Here is a 22,836-nt window from a genome sequence, read left to right as displayed (position 1 = left end):
ACTACTCCTATGTACAAGAATATAACTGCTATAATACTGCTCCTATGTACAAGAATATAACTACTATAATACTACTTCTATGTACAAGAATATAACTACTATAATACTACCTCCTATGTACAAGAATATAACTGCTATAATACTGCTCCTATGTACAAGAATATAACTCTTATAATACTGCTCCTATATACAAGAATATAACTACTATAATACTACTCCTATGTACAAGAATATAACTACTATAATAATACCTCTTATGTACAAGAATATAACTACTATAATACTACTCCTATGTAGAAGAATATAACTACTATAATACTACTCCTATGTACAAGAATATAACTACTATAATACTACTCCTATGTACAAGAATATAACTACTATAATACTACTCCTATGTACAAGAATATAACTACTATAATACTACTCCTATGTACAAGAATATAACCACTATAATACTATCTCCTATGTACAAGAATATAACTACTATAATACTACTCCTATGTACAAGAATATAACTACTATAATACTACCTCTTATGTACAAGAATATAACCACTATAATACTATCTCCTATGTACAAGAATATAACCACTATAATACTACCTCTTATGTACAAGAATATAACTACTATAATAATACCTCTTATGTACAAGAATATAACTACTATAATACTACTCCTATGTATAAGAATATAACTACTATAATACTACTCCTATGTACAAGAATATAACTACTATAATACTACTCCTATGTACAAGAATATAACTACTATAATACTACTCCTATGTACAAGAATATAACTACTATAATACTACTCCTATGTACAAGAATATAACTACTATAATACTACTCCTATGTACAAGAATATAACTACTATAATACTACTCCTATGTACAGGAATATAACTACTATAATACTGCTCCTATGTACAAGAATATAACTATTATAATACTACTCCTATGTACAAGAATATAACTACTATAATACTACCTCCTATGTACAAGAATATAACTACTATAATACTGCCCCCTATGTACAAGAAAATGACTACTATAATACTGCCCCCTATGTACAGGAGGTTCATATAACAGTGATCCTAGATAGTGATTGTCTTGCTGATGCCTCCTCAGTCCTGTGTGTAGTGCTTTGGTAGGTTCAGTATATGGCAGTGTTGTGTCCGTACATTTTTTACTTTTCCCATAGTGCGGCATTATATTTTTGCTGACTCACACTTGCAGAGATCCGGTAGCTTGGACATCCGCACAGATTGAACTATCGTTATGTCCCGCGGCTTCCATTAGCTGTTTGCGCCAGTAGGACGTTCCCTGCCAGTTGGAATATTGAGGCGCCTTGAAAGCCAAAAACATATAATGGTTTTTTGGTTTTTCTTATTTCTGTCTCTTTAAATAAAATAGATAAAAAATGAAGAAAAAAAAAAAAGATAAAATAACATAAGATGATAATTCTCTCCAGTAACTCCTTGTGTTTCGTCGTCCATTATCCCACAATGCCGGTAAACATGGCAGACATCAGACTCTTATCCAGGTTTTCCAGGCTCCTGAGACCTCTCTGCTATATGACTCCAAATTGACAATTGTCACCCAACTTTGCCACAACCAGAGATCGCTCAATAGCCAAATTCTCAGAACTTTGCCGCCCTGTTGTCTCCAGCCAGAAATTCCCTCCTAGATGGCTAGGCAGGGTCGGGTCCCTCATTTGTTATTCCTGTCGCAAATCATTTTACGTTAAGACAAACGGATTTAGTGATTGAACCACAAGTCAATTTCTGGGGATTAACTCCGCAAACCTCAAGAACCCGACAAAGAATACTCAATATGTCCTGGATTATCCCATTGCCAATAAAACCGCAATATGTAGGGAGCGAGGGGATGGAGACTGGCGATGACTTGTGAACCCACAGACATGACCAGGACTCTTGTAGATAGCAGGGATACGATTCCCCATCATTAATACTTCCATTACAATGTAAAAATTCTATTTTTCATTCACGAATAGAATACCGGAATTGCAGTGTATACCGACACTTATGCAGAACGATAGAGGTAACACAGCTGCAAACACTTTCTGGCTTCTTTGCCATTCCTGGGAAGTTGGCGCTCACCCCTATGGCTGCCCTCTCAGGCCAGGGTGCCGTATTTTTTAGTAAAAACATTGACGTAGTGTTTATAATGTGATAATATTTTATTTCTGGAGTCGGATGAGGTCATTGGGTTTGTAATCTGGAACATCTATCAACATCACGTCAGCTGGAGCACTGAGAAAGGAACTTCAACGCCATCCTCTGGTTCTGTTGTACAGATGTAGCAGAGCTGGATTTGTGGGGGCGGCAGAGCCATAAGAAGACCCCAATACTATGAACGGTACAAGGTAGATGGGGGCCAGAGCTCTACTGCATCATAAAACTAAGCTCTGCCCCATTGCAAACCTGAGCTCTGCTACACTGTAATGACGAGTCCACTATGTCATACACCTGAGCACATTGGACTGACACTGTGTATCTCACATATGAAGCCACCAAGCCATGTGGCATCTGACAAACTAAGCTCATCTACACCCGCCAGCCTCAGCTCTGCTGCATCTGATTATCCTAAATTAAGGTTTCTCATCATGGCCAAAACTGAGCTTAGAAAAACTACTCATCATAGTGACGATCCCTGTAAATAATGGAGAACGTCCGATGTCTAGAAGGAATCACAATCCTCCAGTGTTGACTCTGCGTTACCATTAGAGACGCACAACGTTGGCCTCATTAACCACAAGTAAACAGCGACCGTCCTCCAATATCCGGAACATTACTGCCGAAACTTACAGGAAGAAGCACAATAACATTCTGTAGTTACCATGGAAGATTAGATTCAGCTGTATCACATCTATCTGTCTATCTATCTCCTATCTATCTATCTATCTATCTATCTATCTATCTATCTCCTATCTATCTATCTATCTATCTATCTCCTATCTATCTATCTATCTATCTATCTATCTATCTATCTATCTGTCTCCTATCTATCTATCTATCTATCTATCATCTATCTATCTATCTATCTATCTATCTATCTATTTATCCTCAAAATGTATCTATATCATCATTTTTCTTACATATCTATCAACCTAATATCTATTTATCTATCTTCATCTTTCTTTCTTGTCTTTCCTTCTCTCTTTCCAATATCTGCCTATTCATCCATCTCACATCTATCTATCTATCTATCTATCTATCCCTAATATATATCTAGATCATCTATCTATTCATGCACTGGTTTATCTATAATATCTATCTATCTATCTCCTATCTATCTATCTATCTATCTATCTATCTATCTATCTATCTATCTATCTCCTATCTATCTATCTATCTATCTATCTATCTATCTATCTATCTATCTATCTCTATCTATCTCCTATTTATCTATCTATCTCCTATCTATCTATCTATCTATCTATCTCCTATCTATCTATCTATCTATCTATCTATCTATCTATCTATCTATCTATCTCCTATCTATCTATCTATCTATCTCCTATCTATCTATCTATCTATCTATCTATCTATCTATCTATCTCCTATCTATCTATCTCCTATCTATCTATCTCCTATCTATCTATCTCCTATCTATCTATCTATCTATCTATCTATCTATCTATCTATCTATCTATCTCCTATCTATCTATCTATCTATCTATCTATCTATCTATCTCCTATCTATCTATCTATCTATCTATCTATCTATCTATCTATCTATCTCCTATCTATCTATCTATCTATCTATCTATCTCCTATCTATCTATCTCCTATCTATCTATCTATCTATCTATCTATCTCCTATCTATCTATCTATCTATCTCCTATCTATCTATCTATCTATCTATTTATCCTCAAAATGTATCTATATCATCATTTTTCTTACATATCTATCAACCTAATATCTATTTATCTATCTTCATCTTTCTTTCTTGTCTTTCCTTCTCTCTTTCCAATATCTGCCTATTCATCCATCTCACATCTATCTATCTATCCCTAATATATATCTAGATCATCTATCTATTCATGCACTGGTTTATCTATAATATCTATCTATCTATCTATCTATCTATCTATCTCCTATCTATCTATCTATCTATCTATCTATCTATCTATCTATCTATCTCCTATCTATCTATCTATCTATCTATCTCCTATCTATCTATCTATCTCCTATCTATCTATCTCCTATCTATCTATCTATCTATCTATCTATCTATCTATCTCCTATCTATCTATCTATCTATCTATCTATCTCCTATCTATCTATCTATCTATCTATCTATCGCCTATCTATCTATCTATCTATCTCCTATCTATCTATCTATCTATCTATCTATCTATCTATCTCCTATCTATCTATCTATCTATCTATCTATCTATCTCCTATCTATCTATCTATCTATCTCCTATCTATCTATCTATCTATCTATCTCCTATCTATCTATCTATCTATCTATCTATCTCCTATCTATCTATCTATCTATCTATCTATCTATCTAAATTATACCCAGGAATGTAGACGATCGGCCCTAGTAAAATCCATCCCATGATGTTAATTTGTGTCAGCACCCCAGAGCCGGAGGTTTGGGTACCTGCTGACCTTCCATCACACCGGTCTTCAGGATAGAACTAATCTGTCCTCCTCTTCTTTCTTTGCTCATGTTCTGCCGCCTGTATAATGAGCTGCTGCGCTGGTACCTCCCCTGAGTAATAGTGGGGTGGAGACAAACTGGGCTGGGGCCGTCCTTCATCAGACCTATAGCCCTGAATGGGCTGTTGCTATATCTCTGACTATACCCCTATTGCCTCACAAAGCAACAACAACATGGTACAAATGGGAAAACCCCCCAAAGACAGCTGTCACCCCGCAAGTGTAAAGGCTCCATTATTAATCCGTGCTTCAAATACCAAAATAGGACAAAAACAGACAAAAACTGGGGAGAGGCGCTGAATGTAAGCAAGTGAGGTATACAAAGTAACAAAATGTAACAAAAAGGGAAACATACAAGGAAGATAAAACGTCAAGGACAAAGGCATGGACCAAATACATATATACCCTCCATAGGTAGGAGCCAGTCTGTATAGAAACGTACAAAATACAATAGATCAGATGCCTGGTAGTATCCAGATGACAAAATATCTTATATAGGGGAGAAGTACAAGACCCCTAAAGTAGTGATGTACCCCATTATCTTCAATAATTGTCTCATAGATATAATAACCATGAGAGACATCAAGCAGAGCAGCAACCAAAAGCCAACATGGACGTCTAAGATACGATGTAACAGCACAAGAGATCCCGCACATAGGTAAGAGAAGGGAACATGCCCATCCATACTCATACAAGAGTCCACGGCTCTGGCCTCTGACACTCCCTAATGCAGGTTTCGGCGCCTTCTTCTTGATGTTTTATCTTCCTTGTATGTGTACTAATACATTTTGTTACTTTTTATACCTTATTTTATGTTCAGCGCTTCTCCCTTATTGCCTGACACCATCATGCCCCATTCCAGGGCACCGGGCTACCGAGTCCTGGAGTCTGAGGGGCCCAAAAACCTCTCTACAGGTGCGTTCACATGATGTAAAATGGAGCGCGATCTGGCACGTATACGGCGTGTCAGCATTTTGCGCACTCAAAAAGAGCCCATTGATTTCAATGGGAGTTACAAGTGTATACGCCGCGTTATTTTGTGCAAAATTATGGGCGCAAAATAACGCGGCAAACTCTGACATGCCGTATACGTGCCAGAGCGTGTGAATGCACCCTAAAACATAAGACAGAAGCTTTATGGTTGGTATATTGTAAGTGGGGGCCCCATTACAGATCTTGTATTTGTCCCAGGAGCTTTAAGTTACACCTCAGCCCTACACCCTCCGTACAGGGGGCAATGGTGGGATCAGTAGCAGCAAAGGGAAAGTAACATAAACTGCTTCAATGTTTCGTTCTGCCCCCTCACTCATACTGCCCCCTCAGACTGCCCCCTCTCTCATACTGCCCCATACTGCCCCCTCACTCATACTGCCCCCTCAGACTGCCCCCTCTCTCATACTGCCCCCTCAGACTGCCCCCTCTCTCATACTGCCCCATACTGCCCCCCAACCATTCTGTCCCCTCTCTCACACTGCCCCCTTCCCCATACTGCCCCAGGCTGGAGCCCATGCATTGACTAGTTTGGGTGCAGACCCTCCCATATCTCCGGGATACAGCGGGGTCCTCAGTGCCATGCCAGTGTGGACATACAATTTATAAGGGTCACAAGGGAAAGGCTTTAAGTAACTTGTGAGTGTCAGGGAGGAAAAGAAATGACATGACAAGTGAATAAGGAAGACGTATGTTTCTGAATTATTATATTATATGTCATACCCGTATACCTGAGGAAGAAGCCGAGAGCCTTGAAAGCTTGTCATCTGTCATTTCTTGACAAGTGAATGACAGTCAGGCTGACAGGACTCGTGAAGGATTCATGACACACACAGGGGGCGCTCTGATCTACATCCAGGTGACAGGTCAGGTGTGTATATACTGTACACAGCACATGGTTGTACCGCTACACAGTGACACCCTATAGGTTTACTACAGGCTCTGCTCACCTCCTCCAGAAACGTAAGAGTTTCCAAAAAGATCGCCAAGAACGGCCGATAATGAGATGATATTCTGGGCAAGTAACTCGTGGGAAAATAACCTGGCCAGAAAGTGCACGGCGTACAAGCGGAGTATTCCCATATGATGCCGTGTAAACATCAGGAACGGACGTACAAGGACAATTACAAATGTCTACTAATTGTGGAGCAGTGACATCACTGAGAGTGCAGCCTATCTATATACTAGAGAGCGGTGACATCACAGAGAGTGCAGCCTATCTATATACTAGAGAGCGGTGACATCACTGAGAATACAGCCTATCTATATACTAGAGAGCGGTGACATCACTGAGAGTGCAGCCTATCTATATACTAGAGAGCAGTGACATCACTGAGAGTGCAGCCTATCTATATACTAGAGAGTGGTGACATCACTGAGAATACAGCCTATCCGTATACTAGAGAGCAGTGACATCACTGAGAGTGCAGCCTATCCATATACTAGAGAGCAGTGACATCACTGAGAATACAGCCGATCTATATACTAGAGAGTGGTGACATCACTGAGAGTGCAGCCTATCTATATACTAGAGAGCGGTGACATCACTGAGAGTGCAGCCTATCTATATACTAGAGAGCGGTGACATCACTGAGAGTGCAGCCTATCTATATACTAGAGAGCAGTGACATCACTGAGAGTGCAGCCTATCTATATACTAGAGAGCAGTGACATCACTGAGAGTGCAGCCTATCTATATACTAGAGAGCAGTGACATCACTGAGAATACAGCCTATCCGTATACTAGAGATCAGCGGTGACATCACTGAGAGCGCAGCCTATCCATATACACTCACCGGCCACTTTATTAGGTACACCTGTCCAACTGCTCGTTAACACTTAATTTCTAATCAGCCAATCACATGGCGGCAACTCAGTGCATTTAGGCATGTAGACATGGTCAAGACAATCTCCTGCAGTTCAAACCGAGCATCAGTATGGGGGGGAAGAAAGGTGATTTGAGTGCCTTTGAACGTGGCATGGTTGTTGGTGCCAGAAGGGCTGGTCTGAGTATTTCAGAAACTGCTGATCTACTGGGATTTTCACGCACAACCATCTCTAGGGTTTACAGAGAATGGTCCGAAAAAGAAAAAACATCCAGTGAGCGGCAGTTCTGTGGGGGGCGGAAATGCGTTGTTGATGCCAGAGGTCAGAGGAGAATGGCCAGACTGGTTCGAGCTGATAGAAAGGCAACAGTGACTCAAATAGCCACCCGTTACACCCAAGGTAGCCAGAAGAGCATCTCTGAACGCCGCACAGTACGTCCAACTTTGAGGCTACAGATGGGCTACAGCAGCAGAAGACCACACCGGGTGCCACTCCTTTCAGCTAAGAACAGGAAACTGAGGCTACAATTTGCACAAGCTCATCGAAATTGGACAATTGAAGATTGGAAAAACGTTGCCTGGTCTGATGAGTCTCGATTTCTGCTGCGACATTCGGATGGTAGGGTCAGAATTTGGCGTCAACAACATGAAAGCATGGATCCATCCTGCCTTGTATCGGTAACGGTTCAGGCTGGTGGTGGTGGTGTCATGGTGTGGGGAATATTTTCTTGGCACTCTTTGGGCCCCTTGGTACCAATTGAGCATCGTTGCAACGCCAAAGCCTACCTGAGTATTGTTGCTGACCATGTTCATCCCTTTATGAGCACAATGTACCCAACATCTGATGGCTACTTTCAGCAGGATAATGCAATGCCATGTCATAAAGCTGGAATCATCTCAGACTGGTTTCTTGAACATGACAATGAGTTCACTGTACTCCAATGGCCTCCACAGTCACCAGATCTCAATCCAATAGAGGAGCATCTTTGGGATGTGGTGGAACGGGAGATTCGCATCATGGATGTGCAGCCGACAAATCTGCGACTGCAACTGTGTGATGTCATCATGTCAATATGGACCAAAATCTCTGAGGAATGCTTCCAGCACCTTGTTGTATCTATGCCACGAAGAATTGAGGCAGTTCTGAAGGCAAAAGGGGGTCCAACCCGTTACTAGCATGGTGGACCTAATAAAGTGGCCGGTGAGTGTACTAGAGAGCAGCGGTGACATCACTGAGAGTGCAGTCTATATATTCATTACAGAGCGGTGACATCACTGAGAATACAGCCTATCCGTATACTAGAGAGCGGTGACATCACTGAGAATACAGCCTATCCGTATACTAGAGAGCAGCGGTGACATCACTGAGAGTGCAGCCAATCCATTCACTAGCAGTCAGTGACATCACAGAGAATTCGGCCTATCCATTTACTGGAGCCCACAAGTAGTCGGTTGGGGCAGAGCTCACGTAGCTTCTTGGAAAATGGCAATTAGGACGTTGTCGTCAGTGAATAGTGAGTGAACTTCAAAGCCCGGAGCTGCGCTCTCTGTGGACAGGCGCCCTGGGTACATTATTGAGGATACGGGCGCTGAGTTATGCCTGACATCATCAGGGCGACATCACAGGGAGACGGATCTGAGCAGGAAACAGATGGGACAACTCTAGTGGGGGAAGCGATGCCCCCTGTAGTAACCTCTTCTAGGTATAATGGCCGTATTGATCACCAATGTCTTATGACCCCATAAGCGGCAACATCGAATTCTACTGGGTTATGAAAAAGAACAGCACAAGCAGGAGGGTCATGTGACAGGTCAGAGGAACCCCTTAACTTTCCAAAATACTGAACTAAAAAGGGGAGGGACTTATCACGTAGTCTGTAGACAAATTTTAATAACCATAAATTAAAAAAGTTACCCGGGTGTAAAACAATTTTCTCTAAATTTAAGCCCACATAATACCGACATATAAGGCCAAGATAATACCACTATATAGACCACACAAATCCTCCATATAATGCCAATATATTACTGCCATCTACAGCCCACATAATACCATCATATAATGCCAGGATTATACTGTCATAGTGCCCAAAAAAATTCCTCCGTATATTACTGCCATATATAGGCCACCACATACGGTAATACTTCAATATACAGTCTGTAGATTTCTCCTATAGTGCCCAATGTAGGTGTAATACTTATATATTCTCTCGAGGAACCCATAAAATACTGCCGTATAATTCCCACAAAACGGTGCGAATGAATTCGTAAATAATACCGCCAAATAACACTGGGTGGTTTTGAGGTTCTCAAACATATAAATGAACGCTTGTGCAATGTGGATACTCCCGGCGACATTTTGTATGCGGTACAATGGCTATAACAATCTACCAAACAATCCACATTCGCTGCTGCAGGAATAAAAGACTTTAGAAAATCCGAAATTTTTTGATTTTTTTTTTTTTTGCATCATGTTGTACGTTCCGGATTTTCTGCCACAGTGTTTCCCTTTAATTAGGAGAAGCAAGGCATTAAAAACCACAAAACCAGGATTCTTACATGTGTTCCCGCAATGGGGTGTAGAATATTAGAATATTTTAGAACATTTTTGCAACATTGTAAAAAAAAATTGGAATAAATAACACCGCCATCCCTCTCCATATTGCTATTCCGCCCCTGCGCCCCTCCCCACACCAAGATTATGACTTTTCCATATGCAGAAAATGACTTCATTTAAGAGGGGAAAATCTCAGAGAGCGCAGGGTGTGACTCCAAGGAAACCCGTCCAACGTCTTCCTGCCAAGTTCTTCTAAGCAGAAGCCCGGCTTTACAATCTGCAGGACCCCCCCGCCCGGGCCCCTGGTGCCCCCTCCTCACTACTGTCCCTATATCTTATAGATCTCGCTAGAGGAATTCTCACTAATTGACCCCATTACGGTAATGGCTTCCAGACATAAGATGTGACGCAAGTTTTCTTTGTACCGATCCTACGTATCGATGCCGAGTCAACGCAAGTCATGGTGGCGATTTGTATCCTGGCCTGGCCTGCGCCAAAAACATCTGGAATTGTGAAATATGTGACATCGTATATTGGGAAAATATACATCGGGCGAAATGTCATTACTATGGAGGTGGTCGCGTACAAAACCCAAAAAACCAAATAGAGTGAAACTTAAATTTCCCCCCCGAAACAAATTCCGTGTCACAAAAAATGTGTCAAAAAGTTCATCCCAAAAAATGTATACGTTTCCTAAAATTTGGGTTTTTTCACTTAAATGCTAGGTGGGCACAAAGTGGTTATGGCGGTATTATAGGGTCGCTATGTATATTTCGGTGTAAACCTATACGTGGGAGACCACGGTGTAACCCCCTGCTATGAAATCTTATCCCCCGCTGTATGGGAGACATTCCCAGCTTGAGAAGACTCCATATGTGCATGTCTGTGCCGAGGAGGGGTATACACAGGCAGGGCTGGGATTACAGGGGGTCCTAGAGATCAGCCGGGATTACATAGGGTCCTAGAGATCAGCCGGGATTACATGGGGTCCTAGAGATCAGCTGGGATTACAGGGGGTCCTAGAGATCAGCCGGGATTACAGGGGGTCCTAGAGATCAGCCGGGATTACATGGGGTCCTAGAGATCAGCCAGGATTATATGGGGTCATAGAGATCAACTGAGATTACATGGGGTCCTAGAGATCAACCGGGATTACAGGGGGTCCTAGAGATCAGCCGGGATTACAGGGGGTCCTAGAGATCAACTGGGATTACAGGGGGTCCTAGAGATCAGCTGGGATTACAGGGGGTCCTAGAGATCAGTCAGCATTACATGGGGTTCTAGAGAGCAGCCGGGATTACATGGGGTCCTAGAGATCAGCCGGGATTACATGGGGTCCTAGAGATCAGCCGGGATTACATGGGGTCCTAGAGATCAACCGGGATTACATGGGGTCCTAGAGATCAACTGGGATTACAGGGGGTCCTAGAGATCAGCCGGGATTACAGGGGGTTCTAGAGATCAACCGGGATTACAGGGGGTCCTAGAGAGCAGCCGGCATTATATGGGGTCGTAGAGATCAACTGAGATTACATGGGGTCCTAGAAATCAACCGGGATTACAGGGAGTCCTAGAGATCAGCCAGGATTACAGGGGGTCCTAGAGATCAGCCGGGATTACATGGGGTCCTAGAGATCAGCCAGGATTATATGGGGTCGTAGAGATCAACTGAGATTACATGGGGTCCTAGAGATCAACCGGGATTACAGGGGGTCCTAGAGATCAGCCGGGATTACAGGGGGTCCTAGAGATCAACTGGGATTACAGGGGGTCCTAGAGATCAGTCAGCATTACATGGGGTTCTAGAGAGCAGCCGGGATTACATGGGGTCCTAGAGATCAGCCGGGATTACATGGGGTCCTAGAGATCAGCCGGGATTACATGGGGTCCTAGAGATCAGCCAGGATTATATGGGGTCGTAGAGATCAACTGAGATTACATGGGGTCCTAGAGATCAACCGGGATTACAGGGGGTCCTAGAGATCAGCCGGGATTACAGGGGGTCCTAGAGATCAACTGGGATTACAGGGGGTCCTAGAGATCAGCTGGGATTACAGGGGGTCCTAGAGATCAGTCAGCATTACATGGGGTTCTAGAGAGCAGCCGGGATTACATGGGGTCCTAGAGATCAGCCGGGATTACATGGGGTCCTAGAGATCAGCCGGGATTACATGGGGTCCTAGAGATCAACCGGGATTACATGGGGTCCTAGAGATCAACTGGGATTACAGGGGGTCCTAGAGATCAGCCGGGATTACAGGGGGTCCTAGAGATCAACCGGGATTACAGGGGGTCCTAGAGAGCAGCCGGCATTATATGGGGTCCTAGAGATCAACTGGGATTACATGGGGTCCTAGAGATCAGCCGGGATTACATGGGGTCCTACAGATCAGCTGGGATTACATGGGGTCCTAGAGATCAACCGGGATTACAGGGGGTCCTAGAGATCAACCGGGATTACATGGGGTCCTACAGATCAGCTGGGATTACAGGGGGTCCTAGAGATCAACCGGGATTACATGGGGTCCTACAGATCAGCTGGGATTACATGGGGTCCTAGAGATCAACCGGGATTACAGGGGGTCCTAGAGATCAACCGGGATTACATGGGGTCCTACAGATCAGCTGGGATTACATGGGGTCCTAGAGATCAACCGGGATTACAGGGGGTCCTAGAGATCAACCGGGATTACATGGGGTCCTACAGATCAGCTGGGATTACATGGGGTCCTAGAGATCAACCGGGATTACAGGGGGTCCTAGAGATCAGCCGGGCCCCCTGTTGCTACATACAGAGTGGTAGCCATTGGCTATCATTCCCAATAACTGACCCATTCCATATTGTCAGTGTCCGGGACCCCCGGGGTCTAATAACATCACCCAGGAGACTGGAAGAGGCAGAAGAAACAACCAAAGAGGACCCCAATAGACCAGTGAGAGGTGCGGAGGAACCTCCACATATCACGGTGTCTGATTCGGCCCAAAATGAAACAAGTGGACGAACCTTTCGAATATTGGCGAAACAAATCTCGCGTATGGTCTCTTGTCTGGTATTTTTTGGCGACTCTCTAGAACTTTTATTCCAACATATACAGTGGTGCAGGCTCAGAGGTGCCATGTTATAGCTGATGATGTCACATGACTGAATAAGATTTGCTTTCTGGCGCTGCGCTCACAACCGCACCCTCTGATGCCCTGTGGTGGGTAAACACCGGGGGTTAATACTTATACAAAGCCTTGTATTACCACCGCCTTATGTAAAGTGTGGTTTATGGGAGTACACCCATACAAATATCAGCTTTCCCAGAGTCCTGAAGGGCAACATATGTGAGCCTGGAAGAGCTGGGTGATCAAGTCTGTATACGTAGTGATGATGGACATATTGGTCATCACCCAGTTTTTTATTGAAGAACATTACAAGAGTCTATTACCCAGCTTTGCAGAGCACAGAAAGGAAAATCTATTTAGCAATGGAGTGCTATGAGGATATGGATGATGAAATGACATAACGGAGCTAATTCGCTTGGAAGCGCTGATTATTGACATATTAGATACTGTCACTCAGCTTTTCTAGACCACTGAGAGGAAAATCTACTCAATTACATGGCAGTATGAGAATACAGATTATTACATGAAATAATGGGACACATTTGCCACTCAGGCATCTGGGAAAAGCAGGATGACAACCCTGTGCTGATTACTGACATATTATCTGTCACCCAGCTTTTCCAGACCACTGAAAGGAAAATCTACTTAGTTATGTGGCAGTATGAGAAAATGGATTAGAAAATGATATAACGGGACACATTCGACATGCAGGAGTCTGGAAAAGTAGAATGGGAAATTACCTGCTGTCACCCAGCTTTTCTAGAACACTGAGAGGAAAATCTACCTAGTTATGTGGCAGTATGACAACATGGATTAGAAAATGACGGGACATATTCGACATGCAGGAGTCTGGAAAAGTAGAATGGGAAATTACTGGGAGTTCTGAATATTGACATATTAGCTATTACCCAACTTTTCCAGGTCACTGATAGGAAAAATCCACTTAGTTATGTTGCAGGATACAAATAGAGATTATACAATGCTAATGCAACAAATTTGCCACTCAGAAGCCTGGAAAAGCAGGATGGCAACTTGACTAGGATTCTGATTATTGTCCTATTATCCGTCACCCTGCTTTTCCAGACCACTGAAAGGAAAATCTTCTTAGTTATTCTGCATTATGAGAATACAGATTATACAATGACATCACTGTGCAAAATTGCCATTCAGGAGTCTGGGAAAGTGGGAAAGCAGCTTGTTTGAAAGCTCTTATTCTTTACATATTAGCTATAACCCAGCTTTTCCAGACTACTGAAAGCAAACTCTAGTTAATCACGTAGCAATATGAGAATACAAATGATAAAGTCACGTAATGGAACAAATCAGGCATTCAGGAGAGGGGAAAAGCAGGATGGAATATTAGTGGTCACCCAGCTTTTCATAAAGCTGAACAGATAAGAATGTGAGAGACAGTCACCCATCTTTTCCATAACCTGCAATGGAATGAAGAAGCAGGATACATCACAGCATAACTAGGCATATTTGCCATTCAGGAGTCTTGAAAAGCAGGATAGACCTCTGGAGGGGGGGGGGATACCGAATGTTACCCATTACTTTTTATAAAGGCAGGATAGACTTTGCAGGACACCTAATAATCTTACAAAACAGAACAGGTCATCTGACTTTTCCAGGATTCTGAATGGCCAATCTGTGTACATTTGAGTGCACATCCAGTAATTTGGAGGAGACCGCTCAGTTATAGGCGTTTCACTGTTTGTAGGTTTTGGATGGCGGTGATGGCGGTGAATGACTGGGACGTGTGGGGCACACACGTGTCTACAGAGCACATGAAGGAAATGAAGCAAGCGTTAAAGGCACAGGCACACACTCGGCTTGGCTGCACATCAGAGACCCTGCCAGGCCCAGAACAGAGCCCTCTCTATACTGGCCATGATGTAGAGGGTGAGCGGGGATGGCAGTCACTCCATGAACAAGGGGCAGGTGGGAAACAGATGGAGCCACCAACATTCCTCCCACCAGGCCCTACTGCTGCCATTCCTGCGCCATGTGGGAATCATTACCCCAAATTCCTGCTCCTACCGCGGGTACCAGAGCAATCCTGTCATCAGCAAAGCTGGGTAAGAAGGCAAAATAAACAATAATATCAGCCAGCGTTGTGGGGGCGCAGCGTGGCGCAATGCCGGACGGCTACTGATGCTACTACCGGATTAGGCTGAGGCCACATGTGGCGGTATCAGATGCCGATTTTGCTACGGTTTTTTGGACCCAAAAATGGGAACTATAAATAAAACACTAATCTAAAGCATTTTGGTCTGTGGTGTTTTTGTGATGTATTTCGGACATGTTTTGCGTATTCTGTGCTGAAATCCACGCTCCATTGTATCCAATGGAAATCCATACTGCCGGTCAGTAAAATGTCACTTATTAAAGGGGCCTCATACACACGACCATAGTACGATCTCATTCATTTCCATGGACCCAGATGCTCAACCACAATTTTTGCGGCCGTACCATAGTCAAGGACCACCAATTATAAAACGTGTCCTACTTTTGTCTGTGAGTCCACTATGGCCGGGTGCAGGAGGGCTCAGGATTCTACAACTGATGTCATATTGTATAATCCACTGTAGTGAACATGAAGGACCTGCTCGCAGTATGGAACCCACTGCAAAATTGGCGGAGGTTAACCCAACCGGACCCCTAGCATGTCGTTTACTGCCGCAGGTTCCTGCACGGCCTTTGCAATGCTGATTTTTGTCCCGGCCGGGTGTGTTGCAGGATGTCCATTACAGATATCCTGAAGCAGACCAGTCCTGTGAGGGCTTAGCCGTAGGCCCGAAGCCTCTCATGGCGTAAACGTCACAGACTGCCTGCCATGGAAACACAGTGGAAAAAAATGCAGTGTTTTATAGTCACAGAAAAATGGATGGGATTCTAGCGAGTCTATCCCCACATTGTTAAAAATAAGCGCAGCGGATACATTGCGATTTCCCGAACCATTGCGGTTTTGGAAATCGCAGCATGTCAGTTATACCTACGGAAACGCCGGTGGTTTCCCTATAGGTATAATGTAAGAAGAAAATCCGCAGAGGAAACTTCTATCAATTTTCTGTGAAAAGCGCTGTTGGAAGAACCGCGATGAGTTGCCACTTTTTTGCGGCCGGACGCTACGCGGGGCCTTAGTCTTCTCCTGGGTTTTGCAGTATTTGCTGCCCCATATTTGCGGTGCATTAACAGTCAATACCAGAGCGGTACTTTACAGCGTTCTTATTTTTGGCACTTTTTCCATACACGGCCTGCTCTGAGGACGACATTTTTTCTGGCATTTTTCCCGTTGACTTGAAAGATTGAAACAAATGCACATTATGACTATTCTAATATTTAACAACTATGAAAAACCATCGGAAATTCAGGACTAACATGGATGAAATATTGGCCTTTATTTAACAACATTTTCTAGCAGTGAGACGTTCCTTGTTGCCCATGGAAAACAGTGATGAACTTTCAACTCTAATACTGCTCGGGCAACCAATCAGGGATCAGCTTTCAACTCTAATACTACTCGGGCAACCAATCAGGGATCAGCTTTCAATTCTAATACTGCTCTGGAAAATGAAAGCTGAGTCCTGATTGGTTGATATGGGTTACTATAAGTCCTATAGTTAGACTGATGTGCTAATTGCGGCCTAGTCCTATATGTGTGCGAATGAAGCCTAAGAGGAGAGAAAACATGAACTCCTCTACAATAAATTCTATTCAGACTGTTCTAAAATCTGCTTTTAGACTGACAATGACAAACAATATGGCTGCATTGAGACTGACACTCGTCTTTCCTGAGGCTCTTGGACAGAAAACCATCACTAGACTGGAAAAGCTGGGTGATAAGCCTATTGGGAGCTGAACTAGTGGTCATACTGGCTTTTACCCAACTTTCCCAGTATGAAACAACTAACTCGACAAAGGGGCCAGGTCCAGGACCCCTGGGGAGACAGGTTACCTGTGCCCCCATGACAACACTACCTGCCCCATAACCAGGGCCGGCGTCAGCGCACGGCATAGTCGGGCAAGTGCCGGGGCCCCCAGAGCCTCTGGGGGCCCCCTGGCACTTGCCTGTCACAATTTCAGCTCATCGGCGTCCGTCCGCCGATGAGCTGAAATACATACGCGATGCAGGAGCTGCGAGATCAGCTCCTGCTTTAAAGCTCCGGCCCGGCTTGCGTGTGTAGGCGCGATGACGTCATCGCATCACGCCTACACACACAAGCCGGAGCTAAGCAGGAACTGATCTCACAGCTCCTGCATCGCGTATGTGATTGGAGGGAGAGCGGAGAGAGGAGCGTCGGGGGAACAAGGGAAGGTGAGTGATAGAAGGTGAGTGTAAGTGTTTGTTTTGTATTACATATTAAGGTGAAACATAATGAAGGGGGCCCATGAAACTGGGGGGCAAATGAAGGGGAGGGGGGGAACGGCATGACACTGGAGAACATGAAGGGAGTGGGGAGAGAACGGCATGAAACTGGGGACAGAGATGGAGGGGGCCCAAAGAAACTGGGGGGCAAATGAAGGGGAGGGGAGAACAGCATGACACTGAGGCAGATGGAGGGGGTGGGGAGAGAACGGCATGGAACTGGGGACAGAGATGGAGGGGGCCCAATGAAACTGAAGGGGCAAATGAAGGGGAGGGGGGGAACGGCATGACACTGGGGCAGAGACGGGGGACATGAAACTGTGGGCAGATGAAGGGGGAGAACGTGATGAAACTGGGGACAGAGATGGAGGGGGGACATGAAACTGGGGGCAGAGGAAGGGTGTATATGAAACTGGGGGAGAGATGGAGGGGGGGCATATAATTTACAGGTGACTGTAGGAGGATTATACTGTGTGGGAGCACATAATGAATGAGAATGGGTGGAATCAACATAAAAGTGGGTGGAGCTAAATTTGCAGCGGCGCGCAGAGCACGCCGCACATTTTGCCCCTCTTTCTACTCTTTAAAAGATTGGGAGGTATGGCGTTGGTGACATCACACTCCTGCATGACGTCACTCGCTTCATCTGCAACGCACAGTGTCTCGACTCCCCCACCTCCTTTACAAGAGGGCCCACTGAGGCTCTGTCGCCCAAGGGCCCATAAAAACCTGGAGCCGGCCCTGCCCATAACAGTGATCAATCAGATCTTACCATTCCTTTATATTGTCTGGATAATAAAACTAGAACTTGTCTCCTATGATGACAGTGAACGGATACACAGCACCGAGGCAGGAAGTGTTATCATGGGGAAGCTTTGAGTGAGCTTCAGATTTTTAACCCAGGAAATAAAAAAAATCAATGAAGTCCTCCATCAATGAATAATGAGATGTATACGGCGTGCGCCTTCTCAGCAATGACTTTATACTCCAGATCCGTATCAATAATATATGCAGAATTCCTTACCGGAAACTTCTATATCCGATAACTATAAACTGGGATCCATAAGGCCTAAAAAGCAAACTCTGGGCCTCTAGAACGCCTCGAAGATCATGTGATCCATGAATGGAAATCTCTGTCACTTTCTATTGCACTTGGCGTTTCAATTACTTCCCATCTCTGCTTGTTGTCAATGAATGAGAACACAGAGGCCGAAACCCTGCCATGACATGTATAAGGCGAGGTTAACATGGAAGAATTTGGAGATGATTTTGAGTTGAATCTGTCTCAAAATCAGCACCAAATTCTTTCCGTAACCTGTAGAAAAAAAGAAGCGGATTTCGTGTCTGATTCCTTTACAGAACATTCAGTTTAGAAACTTAGGACATACATTGAAAAATCTGGTGATGGCCCAGCTCCCCGTTTTCCGACACATACGAATGTGAGCGGGGCTTCACGATCACGATATCAGTTTACAAAAACGTTACTACTTCACTGGATGAAATTTATCAAAACCAGCCCCGTTTTTTGCAAAATTTTCCCTGGAAATGGACCTTAAAGGGGCGGTACTCATGCAAAGGTGCCCCAAATTGGCGATTTTGTGGACATTTTCAGGTCGCAGATATCCAGTGAACGAGGACCGAAATGTCGCAAGTTATGGAAGACGTCACCAAGAGCAGTAGCCGAAAAATCAGAGCTGGAATCAGATTGGTTGCTATGGCGCTTCTTCTCTTCTTTAGCCCCTGTGCCTTGTTTTGGGGCCTTTACGTATTTGACCCATCGTCCCTATTCTGCATCGCAGCCCTCGTCGCTCAGTAACAGCCACGTATGAGCGCCGCCGCCGCATACACTGTAATTATCAATCGTATACAATTACCAGACCTGTAATTACCGCAATCGTCTATCTGACAACACAGACCCTTAAGGGAGCCGAGCAGGACGACGCATTCCCAGCATGAGGAATAACACAGAATCTTCTCCAAACTGTCGCTCTGTCACTTTAAGAACTAAGAATATGATCAGGATACAATCCTATATGAAACCTAAAAAGGAAGGAGGGCAGGTATGACCCCAGAATGAGCCCGAGCTTTGACGTCAGGTCTCCTCTTGAGCTTCTGCATTACTCACAGCAGCACAGAGCGTGTAAGCATGACACATAACATGATGAGTGATAGTCTCAGTTATGTCATTGCTGCTTTAATCCACACAGGATGTTACAAGGATGAGTCTTCAAGGGGGAATTGTGCAAAAAAAAGTCAAATTAATTTTAACCCTTTGATGCCTGACACACACACAGTTATAACGGAAATATATCGCTGCTGGGCAAACGCTTGGTGTAAATGGTTGCAAGGTCAGAGCCAACACACTGGCCACTTATACCAGCCATAGCCATAGAGGGTCAGATTCCCAAATCACTGCCCCCTACAGATGTTAGTGTATAATGTACATAGAATTCATAGTGCATAGTGGAGCTTGGTAGTGGATGGGTTAACCCAATGATCAGCACCCATGTGACATTGAGGTGTGATCTACTGACTTTATCCAGCACAAGAAGAAGAATTTTCTACTTTTCTCTCAAAAATCTCCCTGCAGAAGAATCTGTTGCATAAATCATCACACCACTCAGTTACTGTATTGACATACCCTGGAGGTGGAGGGGTTAATCCTGATCATTTCCCCATTTTTATGCCCCTGTTGCCCCTCAGGTTGTAAATTTGCAAAACTATCATGAGTGGGAATCCAAGACCCTGGACCCTGACACTGCACAAACTACCAGGGACTGACTATGCCTACAGTATATACAGGATCTAGGTAATACAGCGTCCTGGCAGTCAGAAGGTTCATCAAAGCCCCCCCCCCCTCACATCATTTCAGTTAACCCCTTCACAATGGACAGATTAGCTTCCTGGCAGACACTGGGTTAATCCAAGCATCCCCCCCCCAGTATATAGTTATAGGTTACAGAGAATGCAGCTCCCTGGCAGTCAGTGGGTTAACCCCAGCCCCTCACTCTGATCTTTCACATCTGCAGTTAACCCTTTCTCAATCAGGAAAAGAATTTAAAAAATGCTCCTCACTGTAGACAACCTCCAGCAGTTACAGAGTTAACACCCCGAGGCTATCTATATCCACTGCTAGAGCCAAACACATTATCCATAGAGCAAGCAGCCTCCTGGCCATGGAAGGGTTAACGCCCCCCCCCCCCCCACCTCTGCACCTAACCCTTTCCTGCCCAGAACGCCACCGCAGCGCAGAAGGGGTTAACCCTCCTCTGATACATTTCGCAGAACTTGTTACAGTTAAAGTCGTTACATTGTTCCTTTTCACCCCCTGCAGATAATTTGAATCAGATCCCCCCTTCCCCCCCACGGACTGGACAGGACATTAACCCCTTCCTGCCCACACACTCACTCAACAGACATCTCTCAGACTCCTGGTAGTTGCATCATTTAGAGGGCTGCTCCATACAGGGACTTCTCATATCCTGAAGTGATGCAGAGTAGTCACAGGCTGGCAGCCAGGGAGGGGGTCACTTACCATCCTGCCCAGAGGACTCCAGGTGCTCAGACAGGTCACATCCAAAGGCTCCTTTCCTCTTGATCTTCGTCTTGGCTCCCTTGTTCTTCATGAGTTGGTCCAGAGAGGAGCCCCCTACCCCTCCCAGTGGAAATCAGACTAATTTCTAGATACTGCAGCAATGAGAGGGGTCAGGGAGCTCAGAGAGCACTCAGCCAGCCAACATTGGGATGTCCCAGCTCCTTCCAAGTCACTCCATGAAAATCCAAGCAGCTCTGGACAGGAGATCAGCTGTCACCCCAGGGTGGGGAGGGGGAGGGATGGAGGCTGCAGGATCTACAGGCTGAGATTTGGATGGACAGAGAGATCACATCCTGGGAGACGAGGCCAAGCAGTTGGGTGGTGGCACCTTGGCATCTGGATCCAGGGAAGGGCACAGCCTTGAGCCAAGCGTGCCACCTAAGCAGGACTGTCCCAGGCTAAATCCTCGTCTCCAGCTCAGTAGAAAGTCACAGGAGCTTGCACTCCAAGGTGCACCATGACCAGTCCCACAGGCTGTAAATGACTCTTTTTGACCTATCTGTATTTTTTTTCCTTCTTCCTCCTTTTCTTACAAATCACTGGGTTATCCAGCTCAGGAAATGCTGTTAAGGAAATGAGGAAGGAGAAGGGGGGGTGGGGGGGCTGCTTGTTTTTTTGGCAGTGTGAGGGGTGGGGGGATGTGGTGGTATGACAGGGGGGAGGGAGGGAGAGTAGTCCTGACATGCACCACCAGATAACGGGACAGCAAGGATTGTACTGAAGGAAATCTGTTATCCAGCTCCCAACTCCAGCAACTTCCTCCCAGCCCAGAACTTGTCAGGGGAAGGGCCATCCCAGCAGAGGAGTGGCCCGGGATACTGCTGGAGGCTCTGGGACATTCATGTGGGCTAGTACGATATTAGGCAGCTGTCACTTTAAGGCATTGCTCACATTTGGGTGGCTGGCTTAAGGCTACATTCATAAGTGCAGGCAATGGTCAGGTTTTCTTCTGCAGTTTTTAAAATCTAAATCTGAGCAGAGGGGTGAGGCTGGACACGGCTGCACATTCTGGGACATTAATATAGGCTATTGCGCTATTAGGGAACTGTCACTTTAAGCCTTTGCTCAGATTTGTCATGTTGGTTAAAGAGGATATTCACACGTGCAGGCATTGATCAGGTTTTTCGATGCAGTTTTTGAAACTAAAATGAGGTGTGCAGCTTGAAAGCAGATAAAGTATAAAGGACTGCTGCTACTTTTACTACTTTTATGTTTTCAAATTCACTTCTAGTTTCAAAATCTTCAAAAACTGCATAAAAAACTGACCAGAAAGTGAACATGTGACTGTACCCGTGAGCTGATCTTATCTCATGTGATGTGAATGAAAGGACAGAATTTCTTTCAAAAGCTATAAAAGTAGTATTGTGATATAGTGTGTACGATCAGTTATATATTCTCCTGCAGTGCGCCCAGAGGTGGTAAAGAGTATTACATAGTGTTAGCATTGATCTCAGTAGGCTGTCCATGGAATCTATGGAGTAGGAGGACTACAATTATAAAAAAAGGGGAGGGGGGGGTACATCCTTTTTCTAAAGTGAGGTCAGTGACCATGACACAGGAGCAAAATTTATTGATTGATATTTGAGTGGTTTGCCCTTAAAAAGTAGAAGATGCTACACTGGAGATTCTGCACAGAGTACACCCAGATAGTATAGACAGTGTGGGCCAGAGGAGAACATTATGCACATAGAC

General features: G+C 44.5%; 1 protein-coding gene across 1 annotated transcript in view; it reads right to left on the bottom strand.

The window, feature by feature from the left end:
• The window catches only part of ARHGAP31 (Rho GTPase activating protein 31), a 157,666-nt gene extending 135,965 nt beyond the window's left edge, over nucleotides 1–21,701 (bottom strand). The window contains exon 1 of the mRNA XM_075263293.1: nucleotides 21,085–21,701. Coding sequence (XP_075119394.1) covers nucleotides 21,085–21,175 — 91 coding nt within the window. The 5' untranslated portion in view covers nucleotides 21,176–21,701. The remainder of the gene's footprint in view (nucleotides 1–21,084) is intronic.
• Nucleotides 21,702–22,836: the final 1,135 nt, after the last annotated feature.

This window comes from Leptodactylus fuscus, chromosome 2 (genome assembly GCF_031893055.1).
Source record: "Leptodactylus fuscus isolate aLepFus1 chromosome 2, aLepFus1.hap2, whole genome shotgun sequence".
Taxonomy (NCBI): domain Eukaryota; kingdom Metazoa; phylum Chordata; class Amphibia; order Anura; family Leptodactylidae; genus Leptodactylus; species Leptodactylus fuscus.
This window is presented reverse-complemented; position numbering and strand designations above follow the sequence as displayed.